The 15,517-nt window shown below is 42.2% G+C and overlaps 1 protein-coding gene and 1 long non-coding RNA gene across 2 annotated transcripts in view; one reads left to right on the top strand and one right to left on the bottom strand.

The window, feature by feature from the left end:
• Positions 1–2,779, top strand: part of emx2 (empty spiracles homeobox 2) — a 4,691-nt gene extending 1,912 nt beyond the window's left edge. The window contains exons 2-3 of the mRNA XM_056394712.1: positions 1–53; positions 1,568–2,779. The exon at positions 1–53 is cut by the window's left edge and continues 132 nt beyond it. Coding sequence (XP_056250687.1) covers positions 1–53; positions 1,568–1,735 — 221 coding nt within the window. The 3' untranslated portion in view covers positions 1,736–2,779. The remainder of the gene's footprint in view (positions 54–1,567) is intronic.
• An 8,040-nt stretch (positions 2,780–10,819) lies between these two features.
• LOC130181057 (uncharacterized) overlaps positions 10,820–15,517 on the bottom strand; it is a 75,022-nt gene continuing 70,324 nt past the window's right edge. The window contains exon 4 of the long non-coding RNA XR_008829518.1: positions 10,820–12,317. This is a non-coding gene — a long non-coding RNA (uncharacterized LOC130181057). The remainder of the gene's footprint in view (positions 12,318–15,517) is intronic.

Below are 15,517 nucleotides of genomic sequence, written 5' to 3'. Positions count from 1 at the left end.
TGGGAGCAGAAAGAAAACAGCTCGCCCACAGCCTTAGCCTCACAGAAACTCAGGTAAGAAACACTGCATCTGCTTTATCATCAGCCTCCACATGCTGCCTCTTTATTTCTCCTGCGAACGCCAACAATGCTCTTATTTCATTTTGCTTTATTTTTTTTTAATTTGACTGCTGTTTCAGAGTGTTGTGTGATGTTCTGCTCACTTGCACTTTATAGTCCTTTTTTATTACTATCATAAAAAGACATTTCTCACATCATGGCTGATGTAGTGGACTATATGTGTGTGATATTTTAGTTTTTTTCCTGGACGTGGCACCGTGCGTCAGGAGCCTTTTAAAAGCAGGCCGCTGTAACATTGACGCATGAAAACAAAGAGGAGCAGTGTCATTTGGAAAACAATCATTTTGAAATAATCAGCCCCCCAAATTGTTTCTACACACCAGGTTCTATAAATGCATGTTGTCAGTGAAGGACAGAGGCTTTCTGTTGGACCCCATCCACCGTCATTGTATAGGCCTAACCTCATTTCAGGAGGGGTTGAATTACTTTGTTTTGGGGGGAGAATGTTGCCTTTCAAAATGGAGGGCAAATTAACCAGTTAACCATTTTATGGGATAGGCGATACAAAGAGCGAGGCGGGTTCAGTGAATTCCCCCTGCCATATTTAAGATGCTGTTTGAGCCCATCAGCCCGCTGTCTTTTGTCCGCCGCGGCTGCTTTTGGACGGCGGGGCCTTTGGAGGAGCTGAAGGGAGAAATGAACCATCACCTTCTTCAATTAGCCCACTGAAGGCTTATTAAATGCACCTCGGTTGCCATTTAAGAGCTAAAGGGGGCTGAAGGGTGACAAAGCAGGAACAGACAATTTATCGATTTAAGATGTTGTTAATTCCCCACGGTGCCTCTTCTGAACAGAGCTGAGTCGATTCAGAGGAGTGCGTGAAAATATATGTTAAATATGTGACATGGATTAGATGCCTTTATTTCGTTTGCATTTACACGCTGGCACTAATAGAAGCTGCTATTGTGACACACACACAAAAAAAATCCTCTGACCTACTTTATGTGAGGCGTCAAAAGTTTTTCCAGAATCAGATGTTTGTGAGTCAATAAATAAATATCTTTGTTTATTCCAGCTCTTTGCCTTCAATTTATTTCATTAAAAAAAAGAAAAAAGAAAAAAGGACATTGTGGGATGTTCTGGATGATAACCTGCACCGGGTGACTGACCTCTGAGAGGCTGAGTTCACTCTGTGCTATAAATTAATATTATATATTAGGGTAATATTTATAATTTGATTATTTAAATGCACGTGTTTATTCTTCCGTGAGAATATAATTGATTATAGTTTATTTTGGAGTTTGTTTGCTCTGTGATCATCAACTGCAGGTCACACTTTACCTTTTTATTTCCACTGCTCCGCTGCCTGCTTGTATTCAGCCCTGCTCCCCAAACAATGTGTCCCTTTTACGCGTGGTTTTACGCACTAGCCAATCCCGGTTTATCTCGTGATACTGATCCAGTTTTTTTCTCTTTCTTTCTTTTCTTTTTTTTCAACCCCTCTTCAGGTAAAAGTGTGGTTTCAGAACCGGAGGACGAAGTTCAAGCGGCAGAAGTTGGAGGAGGAGGGCTCGGAGTCTCAGCAGAAGAAGAAAGGATCGCATCACATAAACCGGTGGAGACTGGCGACTAAACAGGCGAGCCCAGAGGAAATCGATGTCACTTCGGACGATTAAAAAAACAAGAGACTATATAAGCGTCTGTGTGAAGGAGGACATGGATAAAGGATGCCGTGTAGAGACAATGAGAGGGTAAAAAGCCAATGTCACATTTCAGATCTCCGGAGATCGGCAGCTGAGGGTGAGAGAAACCCGACTGGTGGCAGTGCTGTCACCATGTGGGTCTGTCAATCCAAACGACCCGGGAAAATGTGACTGACAGTGTCTCAGTCCATCTACCTGCACCCTTCCACGCACCAACCAACCACCACTACAACCCCCATCTACCACCAACCAATTCTTTTTTTTCTCCAATTCATATTGGACGTTTGCACAGAAGGTTTTTTTATTTTAAATTAAAAAAACGTTTCCACTCAAGATACCAAAACACCAAACAGCTTTTGTAAAACTTGAATTGCATGGTATAGTTTTTTCCTGGTAGTTGTTTTAATTTGACAAGTTTTTCTCAAACCAAGAAAAAAAAATTCAATTTTGTTTTTAACTCTATTTTCAAACTGAGAGATGTCGTGCTTCTTCCTTTTTACAAAGTGTGCAGTCTTTAATTAATGATTCTCGTGTAAAAGTGATTGTGAAAACATATGAAGTAGCGGTGCTGCGTTATAGTGTTTTTTAAAGAAAAGAGAACAAAAAGTGAATTTCGATTTAAAAAAAAAAAAATCTTTCTAAAAAGTGAATTAGACCACAGATAAAGTACTTAAAGGGAAGGCATCAGGACATTCCTTTAACCTAAAGCTTTACCAATGTGTCGCTGTGGCCCCATGCAGCCTTCTGTCAGGACTTGACCCTCCACTGAAAGTTGCCACGAAGGACTAAAAATGCAAGAATTGAGAAAAAAAAAAAAAACTTCAAGCACTGAGCGTATTCCATGTACAGAAATGCTAAAAGTTAATGTTTCTGTTAAACCCTCTTTTACAGAATGTAAATAATTTTTGTGTTTGTGTTAAGTTTGCTACAATTTTAACACAAAGTATACTTCCAAGAAGTATGTAATTGTCAATATTTTGTCAATAAAGTTTTATCAATATGTTGCGCGCAGTAAAAGTATAGACTTTTGATTACACAGAGCAGCTGAATGGAGGCCTCTGACTAAACCAAGCTTTTAGGGCGATGATCTTTCTTCTCATTTGCTGCCATCAGACAGAATAATGTGGCGCAGTGAGGTCTGCTGATGTGGCGTCAGAAACACTGGAGTTTCATTTGAAAACACACAGAGGAAAAACGCTGCAGCCTGTAATTTGTTGTCCTGCGCTCTGCATTTGTTTCTCAGTCTGAAGTGGACGGCATTAGTCTTATTTTTAGAGGGGCTGCAGCCTCTGCTCCGCTCCGGCTACAAAGAGTCTCTGCAAGCTTTTGTGAAGGTGCAAATCAGTTTGGGCAATTATCATGCGAGTAATATGAGGGGGGAAAGGGGATGCATTGCCCAGTGGTCCACTTTAATCTCTTAATCCACGGATCCAAGGGGGCTTGGTTGGACATAATTTAGTACAATCTGACTACCCCTCACGACGCGATAAGGGAAGGTTGCAGTGCGCCGCAAAATGGGATCTTTGTTTAAAATCTTGTCTTGTAGGCTCCATCATGCTGCAGGCTGCTGCTCTGGACTGAGCGGGAACAGCATACAGGAGTTCTGTAGGAGCCTGTAGGCTCAACTAAAAAAGATGCTATTTACAGCAGGAAATGATTCCCTATTTACACACAAACAAACCAACAGCAAAACAATGCACACATGCAGCTCAGTTTTAAATCACACACATTTAAAAACTGGATTATGATTTTTTTTTTTTCTGGTGCACACACAACAAGCACAACTTCAGTGTTTTCTGGTGCAAGGTGCATGTGTTTGTTTAATTGTTTCATAAACTAAAAAGAGCTGTTTTTGTGGTTTGGGTTGGGGGGGTGGGGGGGTCATATAGGGAATTCTTAATCGGCCCATAGATTATAACAGCAATAAAAATCTTTAGAGAATACCATTAGCTTTGAAAAAAAAAACCTAAAAGCTTTATTACAAACCCAGCTTTGAAATAGGGGGGATTAGAGGACTGAAAGGGTCCCACAATAGTTAGAAGAAAAGGTTTCATGCTAATGAGGTTAATGCCCTTTGTATCTCCGGACTCCACAACTTCATTACTCCTATCTCGGGCAACACCGAGCGGCTCAGAGCTTCACAATCCACTCGAGCTTTTCCCTTCCCTGCCTATAAAGAAGGATTTGATAGCAGTCCTGTTCAAACTAGATAATTATATCTTTTCAAGTTGGAATTAAGATAAAGAAAGTGCAGTGGAGGCGGTGAGCCTTGATCCGCCGCAAACAAATTTGGCGCATTCTCCCCCCCTCTGTGCGCCTGTATGGACACACAGGAGACAGGACAGGCTTCTCATTAGAGCCTGGCACAGTTTGATTAATTTAGAAGCGTTTGATTATAACCTGAACACATTTCTCTTAAAAAAAATGGCTGTTACTCTGTTTATTGAAAGAAATCAAATGAAATATTTTTTTGCGGACAGATTATGATGAAAAAATTAAAACCCTAATTTACAGAAGTAAAACACCGGTGTATTGGCCGACTGTCTTTATATTAAAAAAAAATAAATTAAATTTCAAATTAAGGCACCCATCAAAATATTTTAAATAACAATAATAATAATAACACGTGGATAGGTGTTCTATATTTAAGTTTACACTTGTCAAAATTTGGCCGATCGTAAATGATCGAAAAAAATTGCAGTGCGCATGTTCGTAACAAACCACGGAGCTGGTCTAATATTTACATGAATTCTTTGCATCTTAAAAATTCAGCGCGCTCTTCTTTTCACTTCCTATTAATGGATGATCAACGCAATTTGAGACTAAGGTCACACGAATATAATTGGTTTGGACAGAATTCAAACAGAGTGTGTGTGTGTGTGTGTGTGTGTGTGTGTGTGTGTGTGTGTGTTATGATGTGAAGTGGGCCCTCATATATCAGATCCTTCCTCCAGTCGCTCCTGCTGTGCGTTAAGGGCCAGCTGTGGGGACCTTTGCTGACCTGCTTATCTAAACTTCAGCTTTCCCCCGTCCAGGCGCCAAACTCTCCACGAAACGTCACAGCGCGTGGACAGTTTTGATTATTCCTTAAATATTCACGATCGAGCCGGTTTCGGACATTTTTTTGGACCGAAGCCTCGCTGCATTAAACATTTAGCCTGCAACTGAAATGATTATCCGTCATTGAAAAGAGTATTCGGTCCTATCAAGTGACCCCACTGACCCAAAACCTCTAATCTGCAATTAGTAGGTATAATTACGTCCGCTGACACCACTAATGTGAACAGCGGCTGAGGGAGGGGATAGGCGGAAGACAGGCTTCGCATTAGTGCTGAAAGTCAATAATTGATCGGGAGAAGTGGCTTTTGAAAGGAGGGCTTTGGATAGTTTGTCAGCATGTTGTCTGGGTCCTGGGGGGTGCGGGGCCCTTTCTGCCGTTATTCCACAGAGCATCTCGGCTCTGAGGGGGCACCTGTGGGCCGGTGCTGTCACAAACCTGATCTGTCCTGTTTACGAATTGCTTCTGAAATTGATCCTTGAAACGAGAGAATGAACCCTACACAGCTCCCTTGGCCTTGACATAAGGTGCAGCGATAAATATACAAGACTAATGAGCAATTACCATACAATCAGCCTTCAAATAGCTTACATCATAATAAATTAAACATCGGAGCCTCGGATTCAGTTTCTGTCTTTATTATTGATAACGAGGGAGGGGCGTCCGCTGCCGCGATGTGCTCTCATGATTATGTTTTTCCAAATGCAGCGATTTCAAATTTGCCATCACACACAGTCAGCACTTACTGAGTAACTGCTCCACTGACTTTCTACCGGCGTGGACACAACTGCGCAGGCGCGAAAATAGTTTTAATCACACGTTCGTTTTATTGTTATGGACATGATTCGATTTCTAATTTGGATTTTGAAGGAGATGAGACGTTTAAGTGCATGATTACACACATAGTGTATTGAATACAGCACGTATGGGCCTGCTGCGTTCAATGACACAAATCGTTCGGGTTAAAGCCCAAACTCTTGACAGAAGTGAGCCAGACAATAGATTATAGTCAATATATAAACCAAAATGATGATTTAAATGGAAAAGTATCAAATTGCTGCAGTAATATGTTGCATTTGTATAAAAATTCTTTATTTATTTTGCTATTAACTGTCAATTTTTATTTTCTTTTGTATTCTCCATCACAATAGAGCCTGTACATAAAAAAACACACACACACACACACACACACACACACACACACACACACACACACACACACACACACACACACACACACACACACACACACACACACACACACACACACACACAACGAGCCTGGCACCAATATGTGATTGTTAATAGATGAACGAAGCCAAGAGCCACATTACAAGCTACTCTGACAGACCCATGCAGAGTTTCACTCAGTGGGCTTTGGAGCTCCATTACCCACGTTCACTGAGGTCACCACGCAGACAACACACGGCCCAGAGATGCCGCAGACCTGCAAAGTGACAAATGGCCGTTTCCCGTTGGAATAATCATTGAGGGCTGGCGATTCAGAAACACTAAACTTGTTTCCACCTGCAACAGACGCCTCTTTCTCCTTCTGTCAGGCTTCTTTTTTTGGCCTCCGTCCCACAATGCCCTGCACAGAGTCCACAGACACCTCCAGCATCTGCCTGAACTCCGGCCTGCCCCGAGCCGTGACCACGCTGCACAGGCACGGCTCAGTTTAGTAAGAAAGTTCACAGCCTTTATTAGCTGTTTTCCCACTTATTATGGCTTTAGCAGTAAACATCTATTTTCAATGCATTAATATTCTTATGCTCTGCTGAGATGCCACAGATTCCTAAGGTTTATTTTCTTTACTGATAGGGGGAATGTGGGCTGTAATGTGATGCAGTTTCATTTGCATATAAGTGTTTCCCACATCTCCAGCAGCTCTGAAGAGAGCAACTGTCGACCCCCTGTCCTCTGTAGGTCCAAACTGAAAACTTTTTATAGGTTGTATCTGCAACCAGCATTCCCCTCAGCGCACTAATGTGTAACATATGGTGGACTGTACACCTGATAAAATACCTCAGGGGCCCCGCAGTTTGGAAAATCCTCAATTCGCTCCCTAAATAAAACAAACAATGGCCTCACTAAATATATCACATGTGCCTGCTGAACTATTCTGTGTCTCTTGACCTGCGAGTCCCCTCCCACATCATCAGCCCTGATATGGTCTATCTGCGTGCTGGCTGCTGCCGTGGCACAAACCGGCAGGTACTTTAGAAAGTAACAGCAGAGACTGTATAACCTGCTGCAGGCTAAGTGCAGCTTGTTGAAGCTACATTGCTCTTGTGTCAAAGCCATATGAAGGCAGCTAATTCTTCTGTTCATGTTTAGTGTCCTCTCCAATGAAATGAGTCACATCTAAAACCGGACTCTTAACTCACTTTTCTTCTGTTGTAAATGTGGCTACGATTAGAGGCAGAATGGAATATAGCTGCTGGTGTTTGGGTTATTGAGCAGACAGGTGAAACTGTGGGCACCTGTTCTTCTGTCCCTGCTTTACACCCGTCTGAACTTCGCTATGTCTCCCCCTCTTGGTAGCTGGGAGGGAGAAAAAAATCTGCCCCCTAAAAACATGAAATATCAAGTTTCTGTTGGCTGAGTCTGACAGCAGTTGAGTGCTTAGAGTCTGGAAAGGGAGGCAGCATAAAGTAGTGCAGGACTCCTTGGACAGGAGCCTGTGTGTGCACTCGGATAATGGATGTTGCATCGCTTTTCCTTATTCTTTTTCAACATGAGAGTCAACTGCGCTTGTGATACACATTTAAAATGTAATTTTAGATCTTTGGAGTTTTCATTAAGGGCTTTTAAAATAGATTGGTGTTGAAAAAGTGAAGCACTTAACCAAAACAAACCTCACATGAGTAAATGCTATTTATTTATAGCCTCATATATATTTTTATTATTCTGTCCCTGGAGTGATTTTGCAGGAAATTTATTATTAGAACTACGCATTGCTTGCATTGGTTTAAATGATGTAATGCAAACCAATCCTCAATTAGTCCTTGTTTTAAAAATTATTTAGATGTTTTTGTGTAATTAATTACAAATAAGCATGACATCAGCTTGCACAGTTTGTGTCCTATAGAAAAATTTAAAGCGGCACAACAATCTTACAATGGACCATCTGCATATATCTAGTTTAATGTTTTGATTTTGTTACTGATGACCAGTAACAAAGCATTTATATCCTAAGCTATTTGCAATACGCCACCATATATGTGCCTTTAAACTCAACAAGAAAGTATATTAAAAAAAAGCAGAGCAAAACACAAACAACACCTGTGTAACAACATATACCAATAAGTGGTGTCATTTTGGCATTTTAACCTTCATTAAACACAAATTTAATTTGATTGCGAAACAATAACAACAATCAATGAAGGACCGATAAGACTGGAGAAACTATAAAAATATATATCATTTTGTCTGTGTTGACAGGAAATATGTTAAAGACTGAGAGACAGTGTAGAAAATGGAAAAGTAGCTTACTTCATATGTATGTGAGTCTTTATATTTAGCTTTTTAAAAGAATAACAGCTAGCACAAATTTAAAGCACTGACTAGCGCTTTAAATATTCTTTATTTAGAACATTGAGTTTCTCCCTTCACAAGTTTCTCTCAGGATAAACATGAGAATGACAATTAACTTGTAAATTCACAACAGACAACGTTCATTACACACCAGCAGGGATTTCTTGACACTTTCAGCTCCTCCTCAGCTTCATGCAGTGTCTTCACGAATGCTGACCAAACTCTTATGCCAGCTCTCGTTAGCTTTTCATATAACACTGAAGTTATTTGTGGCATCGATGCAAAGCTGTGCCAATTCTCTGGTCAGTGCTGTCATAATACCCTGCCGCCACCCGCCTAACAGACGCTTGAAGTTGGTTTTAACATGACTAATATTCACAAACAATATTTTCTGTGGGGGATGTGTGCGTGTGTGTGTGTGTATCTAGTATGAGTGTGAGTATGAGTTTGGGGGTAGCTGGTGGGTATCTCTGCTCTTCCTAGTGGAAAAAAACGCTGCGATGTCCTGGGTTGTGGCTAAAAACATTTTGACTGTATGCTCAGCACAAATACTAAAGAAGTGGTTTTGTCTCATCAGCCTGAGGACTGAAAGCTGCAACTCCAGCTGCGATGAAGCACAAGCTGGATGCAAAACATGGAAGTAATATACAGAATGAAAAAAGTAAGAGAAGGTCCATGTTTGTTACTGCTTTCCATTGACGGTGGAAGTTCTTGAATTCCCTGTTGTAAAAAAAGTGCAGCCATGTGTTCAAAATGTGTTATAGGGGGAAATACAGTGTGCTGATGTGTATGACATCTGAACACTGACATGTTTAAGCATTTAGAAGCAGAGGAGACGCATTCAGTTGTTTGCTCTGAGCAGAAATGTGGGGTCTCTGTGTGACTGCTCGGGGAGCCGGAGCACTGCTTGACAGACGGTGTAAATGATTGGTAGCAGTAATTCAGGTTGTGACATGTATTATGGGACAATGAACACCTTAGCACCTTCAAGAGAGAAACAAACCCAAATTATACCTGCTAATCATTCACTCTCATTCACTCATAATGTTCTTGCTGCACATTGCAGAGCTTAGCCATTGAAGGAGAGGGATGCTAACATTGTCTAACGATTTCAAGTGGAGTTTCCATGAGCTTCTAATTAATAACAAGCATAACTTCTTGGGTTTATGTAAGCCTAAGGTGAAATGATTACTTCTCCAACAGCAGTGCTGTCTACCATATAATTGCTTAAGGTGGGCGTCGTGGCTCAGGGGGCAGAGCGGTTTGTCTGGTAATCGTTCCGGTTCCTGGTTCGATCCCCGGCTCATGTGCCAAAGTGTCCGTGAGCAAGACACTGAACCCCTAACTGCTTCTGATGCTGCACCATCAGCGTTTGAATGCCAGTGAAAGAGACATACATGGTAAAGTGCTTTGAGTGGTTGACAGACTACAAACGTGCTATATAAATGCAGTCCATTTTACCATATAATTACATGCAGTGTGAACATATGAACTCTAAATGCAAGTAACACATGTAACGAGACTGTGAAGCCATGTGATGTGTGATGATCTACACGAGTGTGCAACGCTCTCTCAGATAAATGAAACAGCAGTGAGAAGAATCAGGTGCAACAGTGAGTATAAAATATGTATAAACGAGTTAATGGCAATATATGTCTTTTCATGTCCAATTGCCATTGCACATGGCAGCTTGTTGCAGCTTTTGTCCTCCCCTCCCCCCCAAAGGCTCTCCTATGTGTTTATAAGCGAGGTATAATGGCAGCAGGGTGTGTAAGTGCTGCAGGTTATTTTGTATTTGGAGGTGAGGACATGGCAAGTCAGACCACTTCACACATGAAAGGCAGTAGTAGGTCCATTTAATTCTCTGTGCCTCTCTTACCCTGGATCTCACTGTCCTTTTAGAGGGACTCCAGAGGCTAGTTAAAAGGTGTCTGATTCTCACTATGAATCTAATTAGATCTCTGACTGAGGTCTTAACATCTTTGAAAAAAAAGAAAAAAAAGAAATGCATGGAGGAATAAGGTGCTAAAGCACCTACCCCTCGCCTCCACTGCACCTTGGCCCAAGCTGTCCCCTGCTCCCTCCTTTTCTAGTGAAAAACAAAGTCCTGCAGGCTAATGAAGTTTGTAATTAAGGAGATTCTGTCAAGCTGAATGAGTAATTAGGACATGGTTCCTCAGGGGTGTTAATGGTGGTCAGGCTCAGAGGAGCACAGGCTGCATGTATGGCCAAAGAGAGCACCCTTTCATACCTCACAGGAAAGTGAAGGGAAGGAGGAGCTCTCGTTTTTCATCCGATTCAGATCTGTTTTCTTTCAGAGAGGAGGTACATCTTGTTTGCTGCATTAGCCATATTATAAAAATGATGTTAAAGTTTTGTAGTGTCATTTAAGAAACACATGTCAGTTGAGGATTTGAATTGAATCGTAGCAGATGTATTTCTTTCTTATTGCTTCCAGATTATCATGTTTACATATGTCTATGGGAAACATTACTGCATTCGTTAGCCCACTAATTTGATATAGATTTCTGATGTGTTGTGAAATCAGATATAATTTGAGGGAAATGGCTGCGGGACAGGACCACGCTCTGTTCTCGGTGAAGACATCTCCGTTCTAATTATCACATTTACTTCAGATTGGTTGACTGTGCTGCTGATAAAGAAAGTTCACCTGGCCTCAATTAACTATATTTATCTCAGATTATCCCTCCATGAGATTTCTGCTCTGGCAAAAAGATTAGCGTTATTAAGAGTCGCATATGCAGGATGAATACATTTCCAGACAAAGTGACATCTCTTAAGGATGAGAAATTAAATCAATGAAATGGGAATCAAAAGGAAGTAGCTGCGTGTTCTTGGGATTCTCCGGCAGCGCACATTTTTTTTTCTCCTCTCCTGCTGTAATATCACAGTTTACATCCACTGACATGCTTGTCTCATTTGGACAACAAATTGAAAATTGAATTTGATAAATGTTTAACTTTTATTTAAAGTTATCTGGAATCCAGTGGTTTACTTAAATTTGCAATAATCTGGCAAATGTATTAACAATCTGACCGCTGTATTCAGAGGCTAATATCAAGCACAATATTACCTATGAAGTGAGGACACTGAATAAGCACACACACCAGACAGGAGCAGATTAGTGTGTTTACAAACTGATGTCTTTGACAGATACAGTAGAAAGAGTCTCTTCAGAGGTGGATCTCTTTGATCTCGGGTTAACCTCTACATTCTCTAAAATCATTTACACTGTTTAGACTGGGAAGTGTCCTGCTGCAAGGCACAACACCTGGGCTTTGAACCCATGACCTCACATCTGAGTGCTCTCACTCAAGCCCCTGCTGCCTCCCGGTTAGCTGGAGGATCAGCGTGGACAGACAGGCCCCAAAACTCTTCATTTCCTGTTTCGCCTGCAACCAACCCTTCCCAAACTATAAAAAAAAAAAAAAAAATGCTACCTGTCTTTCAGGTAATATAATCAACATAGCCAAGGTATGACCTTTATAAGGACAAGTCATGTCTTCACTGCAAATTCACAAACCAGTTTTGTGAGTAAAAGGCCAGAGGGGGAAACAGAACACGGGGGTTCTGTAATGTTCAATTTATAGCTTTTGATGTGGTCATTCCAGATACTTTTTTTATATGTTCAAACATAATGGAAGAGATTTTAAAGCAATATTGTTCCAGATTTTTCCCCTTTATTGCCATTTCTGTTTTTCTTAGGATCGCTCTCTCAGACAAAAAACGGACAAGACGGATCTGAGTTGCGGACTCATTACAGGTTAAGTAGAACAGGTGTTTGTCAGCTCCAGGCAGACCTACGTGGATGAGGTCTTTTCATGTAGGCTACTTCCTCACACATTACTCTTCAGCCAAATTGCTCAGAGTGGAGGCTTTTGCCCCGCCCATCCCTCATCGTCCATCGTGACCTCTCTCCCCTCCACGCTGCAGGCAGGGCTGGAGATAAAAAAGATGAAAAACGGCTCTAGGAATCCAAAATATTAGTGGTTGTAAATCAGCCCCCAGTGGCCTATGAATAGCAATTATCTTTTTCGCACTAATAAATCCCCCCAGTCACAGATAAGATGGTTTCCCTTCCTAACCTGCAGTAAAAAACAGCTAAGTACTGAGCAAGCAAAAATGGGAGGGGTGCAGCAAATAAATGAGGGCTCTTTAGCTGTGGATTTACACTTAGTCATAAGAGAAAATATGTAGTCTTTTTGTGCTGGTGCTGCGCAGTATATCATCCACTGAGAGGGAAATGGCACATGATCACAGGACTTTGGGAATTCAGATGATATCGAGAGGCGAGCTCGAGCTCTTATCAGCCTTATCAATACCTGCTAAACATGATTCACTCCAGTGCACAGCGCCTTTCGGCTGGTAGAAGTGCTGAGATTTCTCGAAAATGTCAGTGGAGGGAGGGGGGTGAGCAGAGGTTATATTGATCTGATAGGAACATTCTTTGATTTTTATCTATAGCAGGGCAGCATGAGCTATTCTCAACTGATTAAGCTGACCATCCTTCCACCAGAACCGCAAACTAACTTCGCGTCTTCTCTGCTTTGTGTTGCCACTGAGAATAAGTTCACCTTACCTCTGCACTCCGCTGGGATTTACCAGACTTTATGTTCATCGTCTATATAGGAGGAAAACACCACAATCAGCAGCAGTGGGACTTTTTTTCTTCTTCTATAAGGTGACTGAACCTTTATTCCATGTAAAGACTTAAGTTAACCTCATTAAGCTCACTCACACACTAGATACATAATTATCCCTGAGAGGATAGCCAGTGCTAATACAAATTAGAAAGATAATTAAGCTACTGAGACTGGCCATTGCATCTCCCAGAGCACTGGACCCATAGAACCATTATGGTGAATTAGAGCCTTTGTTTACAGTCACAACAAGAGCCTTTTACCAGTGGCCTTGTTTGTCTGCAGCCCCAGTATAACCTGGATTCACGTTTGCTGCGCTTCATTTAGTTAACGTGCCGTTTGGGAACATACCTGGCACAGGTGTTTGAGTTGTAACTGCAGAAGAAACACAACATAATGTGAATTCCTTTCTCTCCAGTGTCAAGACATGATGACTTCACGACGCCCTGCCTCGCTGAGAGCACAGAACCTCGCGTCTGTTTGAGAGGAGTGCCTTTTGCCGCTCATAAAAATTCAATCTAAATGAATCTGTAGTGTGCAATGCATCTGGTCTCCTCTGTAACACGGCAGTTTAGTGCCCCTGCCCTGCTTAAAGCTACTTCAAAGATGCCTTAAATGCCTCCTCAAGCTGGAGGAAACATTTCTCTCTTTCCCCTTCGCAAATGCTCAGTCAAAGAGGAACAATAAATCTGGCTGATTTCTACATTCCTCTTTAGATCATATGATACCTGAAGAGAGCAGAGTAAAAAACTCAAACTGCTCCAGTCTGTGCACAACAAACATACATGTGAGCTGCTCAGTCTGGTCTCTCTGCAGCATCATGATTAGATCAGGGCTGGACTTTTTGGTGAAAATATGTCAAGAGAAAAGGATAAGTACACACAGCTGGATGCATTTTAGAGAGCAATTCCCTTTTGTCATAGGAAGAGCACACGCTGTGTAAGGCCTAAACGAAAAAGCTGTTGCATTTTAGTGCACCACAGCAGTTGCAGGGAAATTGTTGCACAGACTTCAGCTGTGCTTTAAAAAATGCAGCAATACAGCTTGTGATGTTGAAAAAGTTTTTGGCCGTGGACAGAGGCGAGTTTTCTTTTTTCTTTGCCTTCATGGTGAGGGGAGTACGAAGGAGAGGAGCACGCTGCTGGTTGTGTGCCAGCTCTGCCTCCTGTGGTTTCACGCATAACAACCTTGCATGTGCACAGCTCTAAGTAAAGCATTGATTTAAGAGGGTACTTCTTCTTTCCACAGCTTTAGCAAAACAAGCCCCTATGTTTGGATAGACCCGGTAAGCAGCTCACTGACCTGAGCAGTGGGCCAGATTAAGTTAGACCCCCCCCCCTTCACCCTTACCTCTTTCCCTCCCTCCCTCCCTCCCTCTCTTCTTCCCTGCCGGCCTAACGCAGATTGAGGAAAGGGAAAGTGCTCTTCAGGGCAGGCGGGCCTGCCAGCCAGGTCAGGGGAGTTGCTCAGGAAAACAGGAAACTGACAAGAGAGACAAATGACAGGGCTCACCCAACCACAGGCGTTTAAGCTTTTTGCCATAAAGGTTGATCATCCATAATTGCTGCAAGGGTAATACTTAAAGAAGTCTTTAAATGATATACGTCTTGTGACATTTAATTTCAAAATTGAAATACCACATCTCTGTCTATCCTGAGTTAGGTAACCACTGTGCTCAGAGGGATCCCAGTCCAGGTTAGTCTGTTCCTACTGAAGCCGGTCTGGGATGAACCCGGGATAATAACCTATAACGGAGGTCTCACAGTTTGTCATAAACGCAGCAAACCATCTGTTTTAATTCACAATTAAAAGAAACATTAACTCTGAGTATGTTTTTCTGGAAAACCACAAAGCAAACATTGTGACATGGCAACATTGTCAACTGATATTATCTATTGACCCCGCTAAGAGACTGCTCACAATAAGTTAGTTATATATTTTCTCTGGACAAGCTGGAGGGAGGATTGTGTGTGTGTGTGTGTGTGTGTGTGTGTGTGTGTGTGTCTGTGTGTGTGAGTGTGTGTGTGTAAGAAAGGGGAGGTGGGTTCAGAGTAGAGAAGCTGCTTTTGGCCAAAGGCAAAGATAAGCGAAGGGGAGTGGAGGTGGTGAGGGGGACACAATGGATTGAGCCAAGCAATCAGTGAGCGATCTGGGGCGGTGTTTAGTGGTGCTGTAAGATCTGCTAAACTAGCCCTAATTTCCCCTGTTGTAGGATATGTGTGAGTCGAGGTGGAAAGGGGCAGGAGGAGGGGAGGCCTTTGGTCTGTCAGAGTGGAGTTAATCTGAACCTGGGGCAGCACGTTCACTTTTGATGGAGGCCAGAGATAGGACACCGAGGCGGAGGAGGAGGAGGAGGAGGGCTGGGAGGATGAAAGATCACCCACACCTGCGAGGGGCTGCCGAAAGTTACAACTCACTCAAAGGGGCCTTTCTATCGCTGCTCCATTTGTCAAAGATGATGGGGGCAATAGCGGCGAGAGCTTCACTCCATTTCTGTTT

Source organism: Seriola aureovittata, chromosome 14 (assembly GCF_021018895.1).
Source record: "Seriola aureovittata isolate HTS-2021-v1 ecotype China chromosome 14, ASM2101889v1, whole genome shotgun sequence".
NCBI classification, from domain to species: Eukaryota; Metazoa; Chordata; class Actinopteri; order Carangiformes; family Carangidae; genus Seriola; species Seriola aureovittata.
This window is presented reverse-complemented; position numbering and strand designations above follow the sequence as displayed.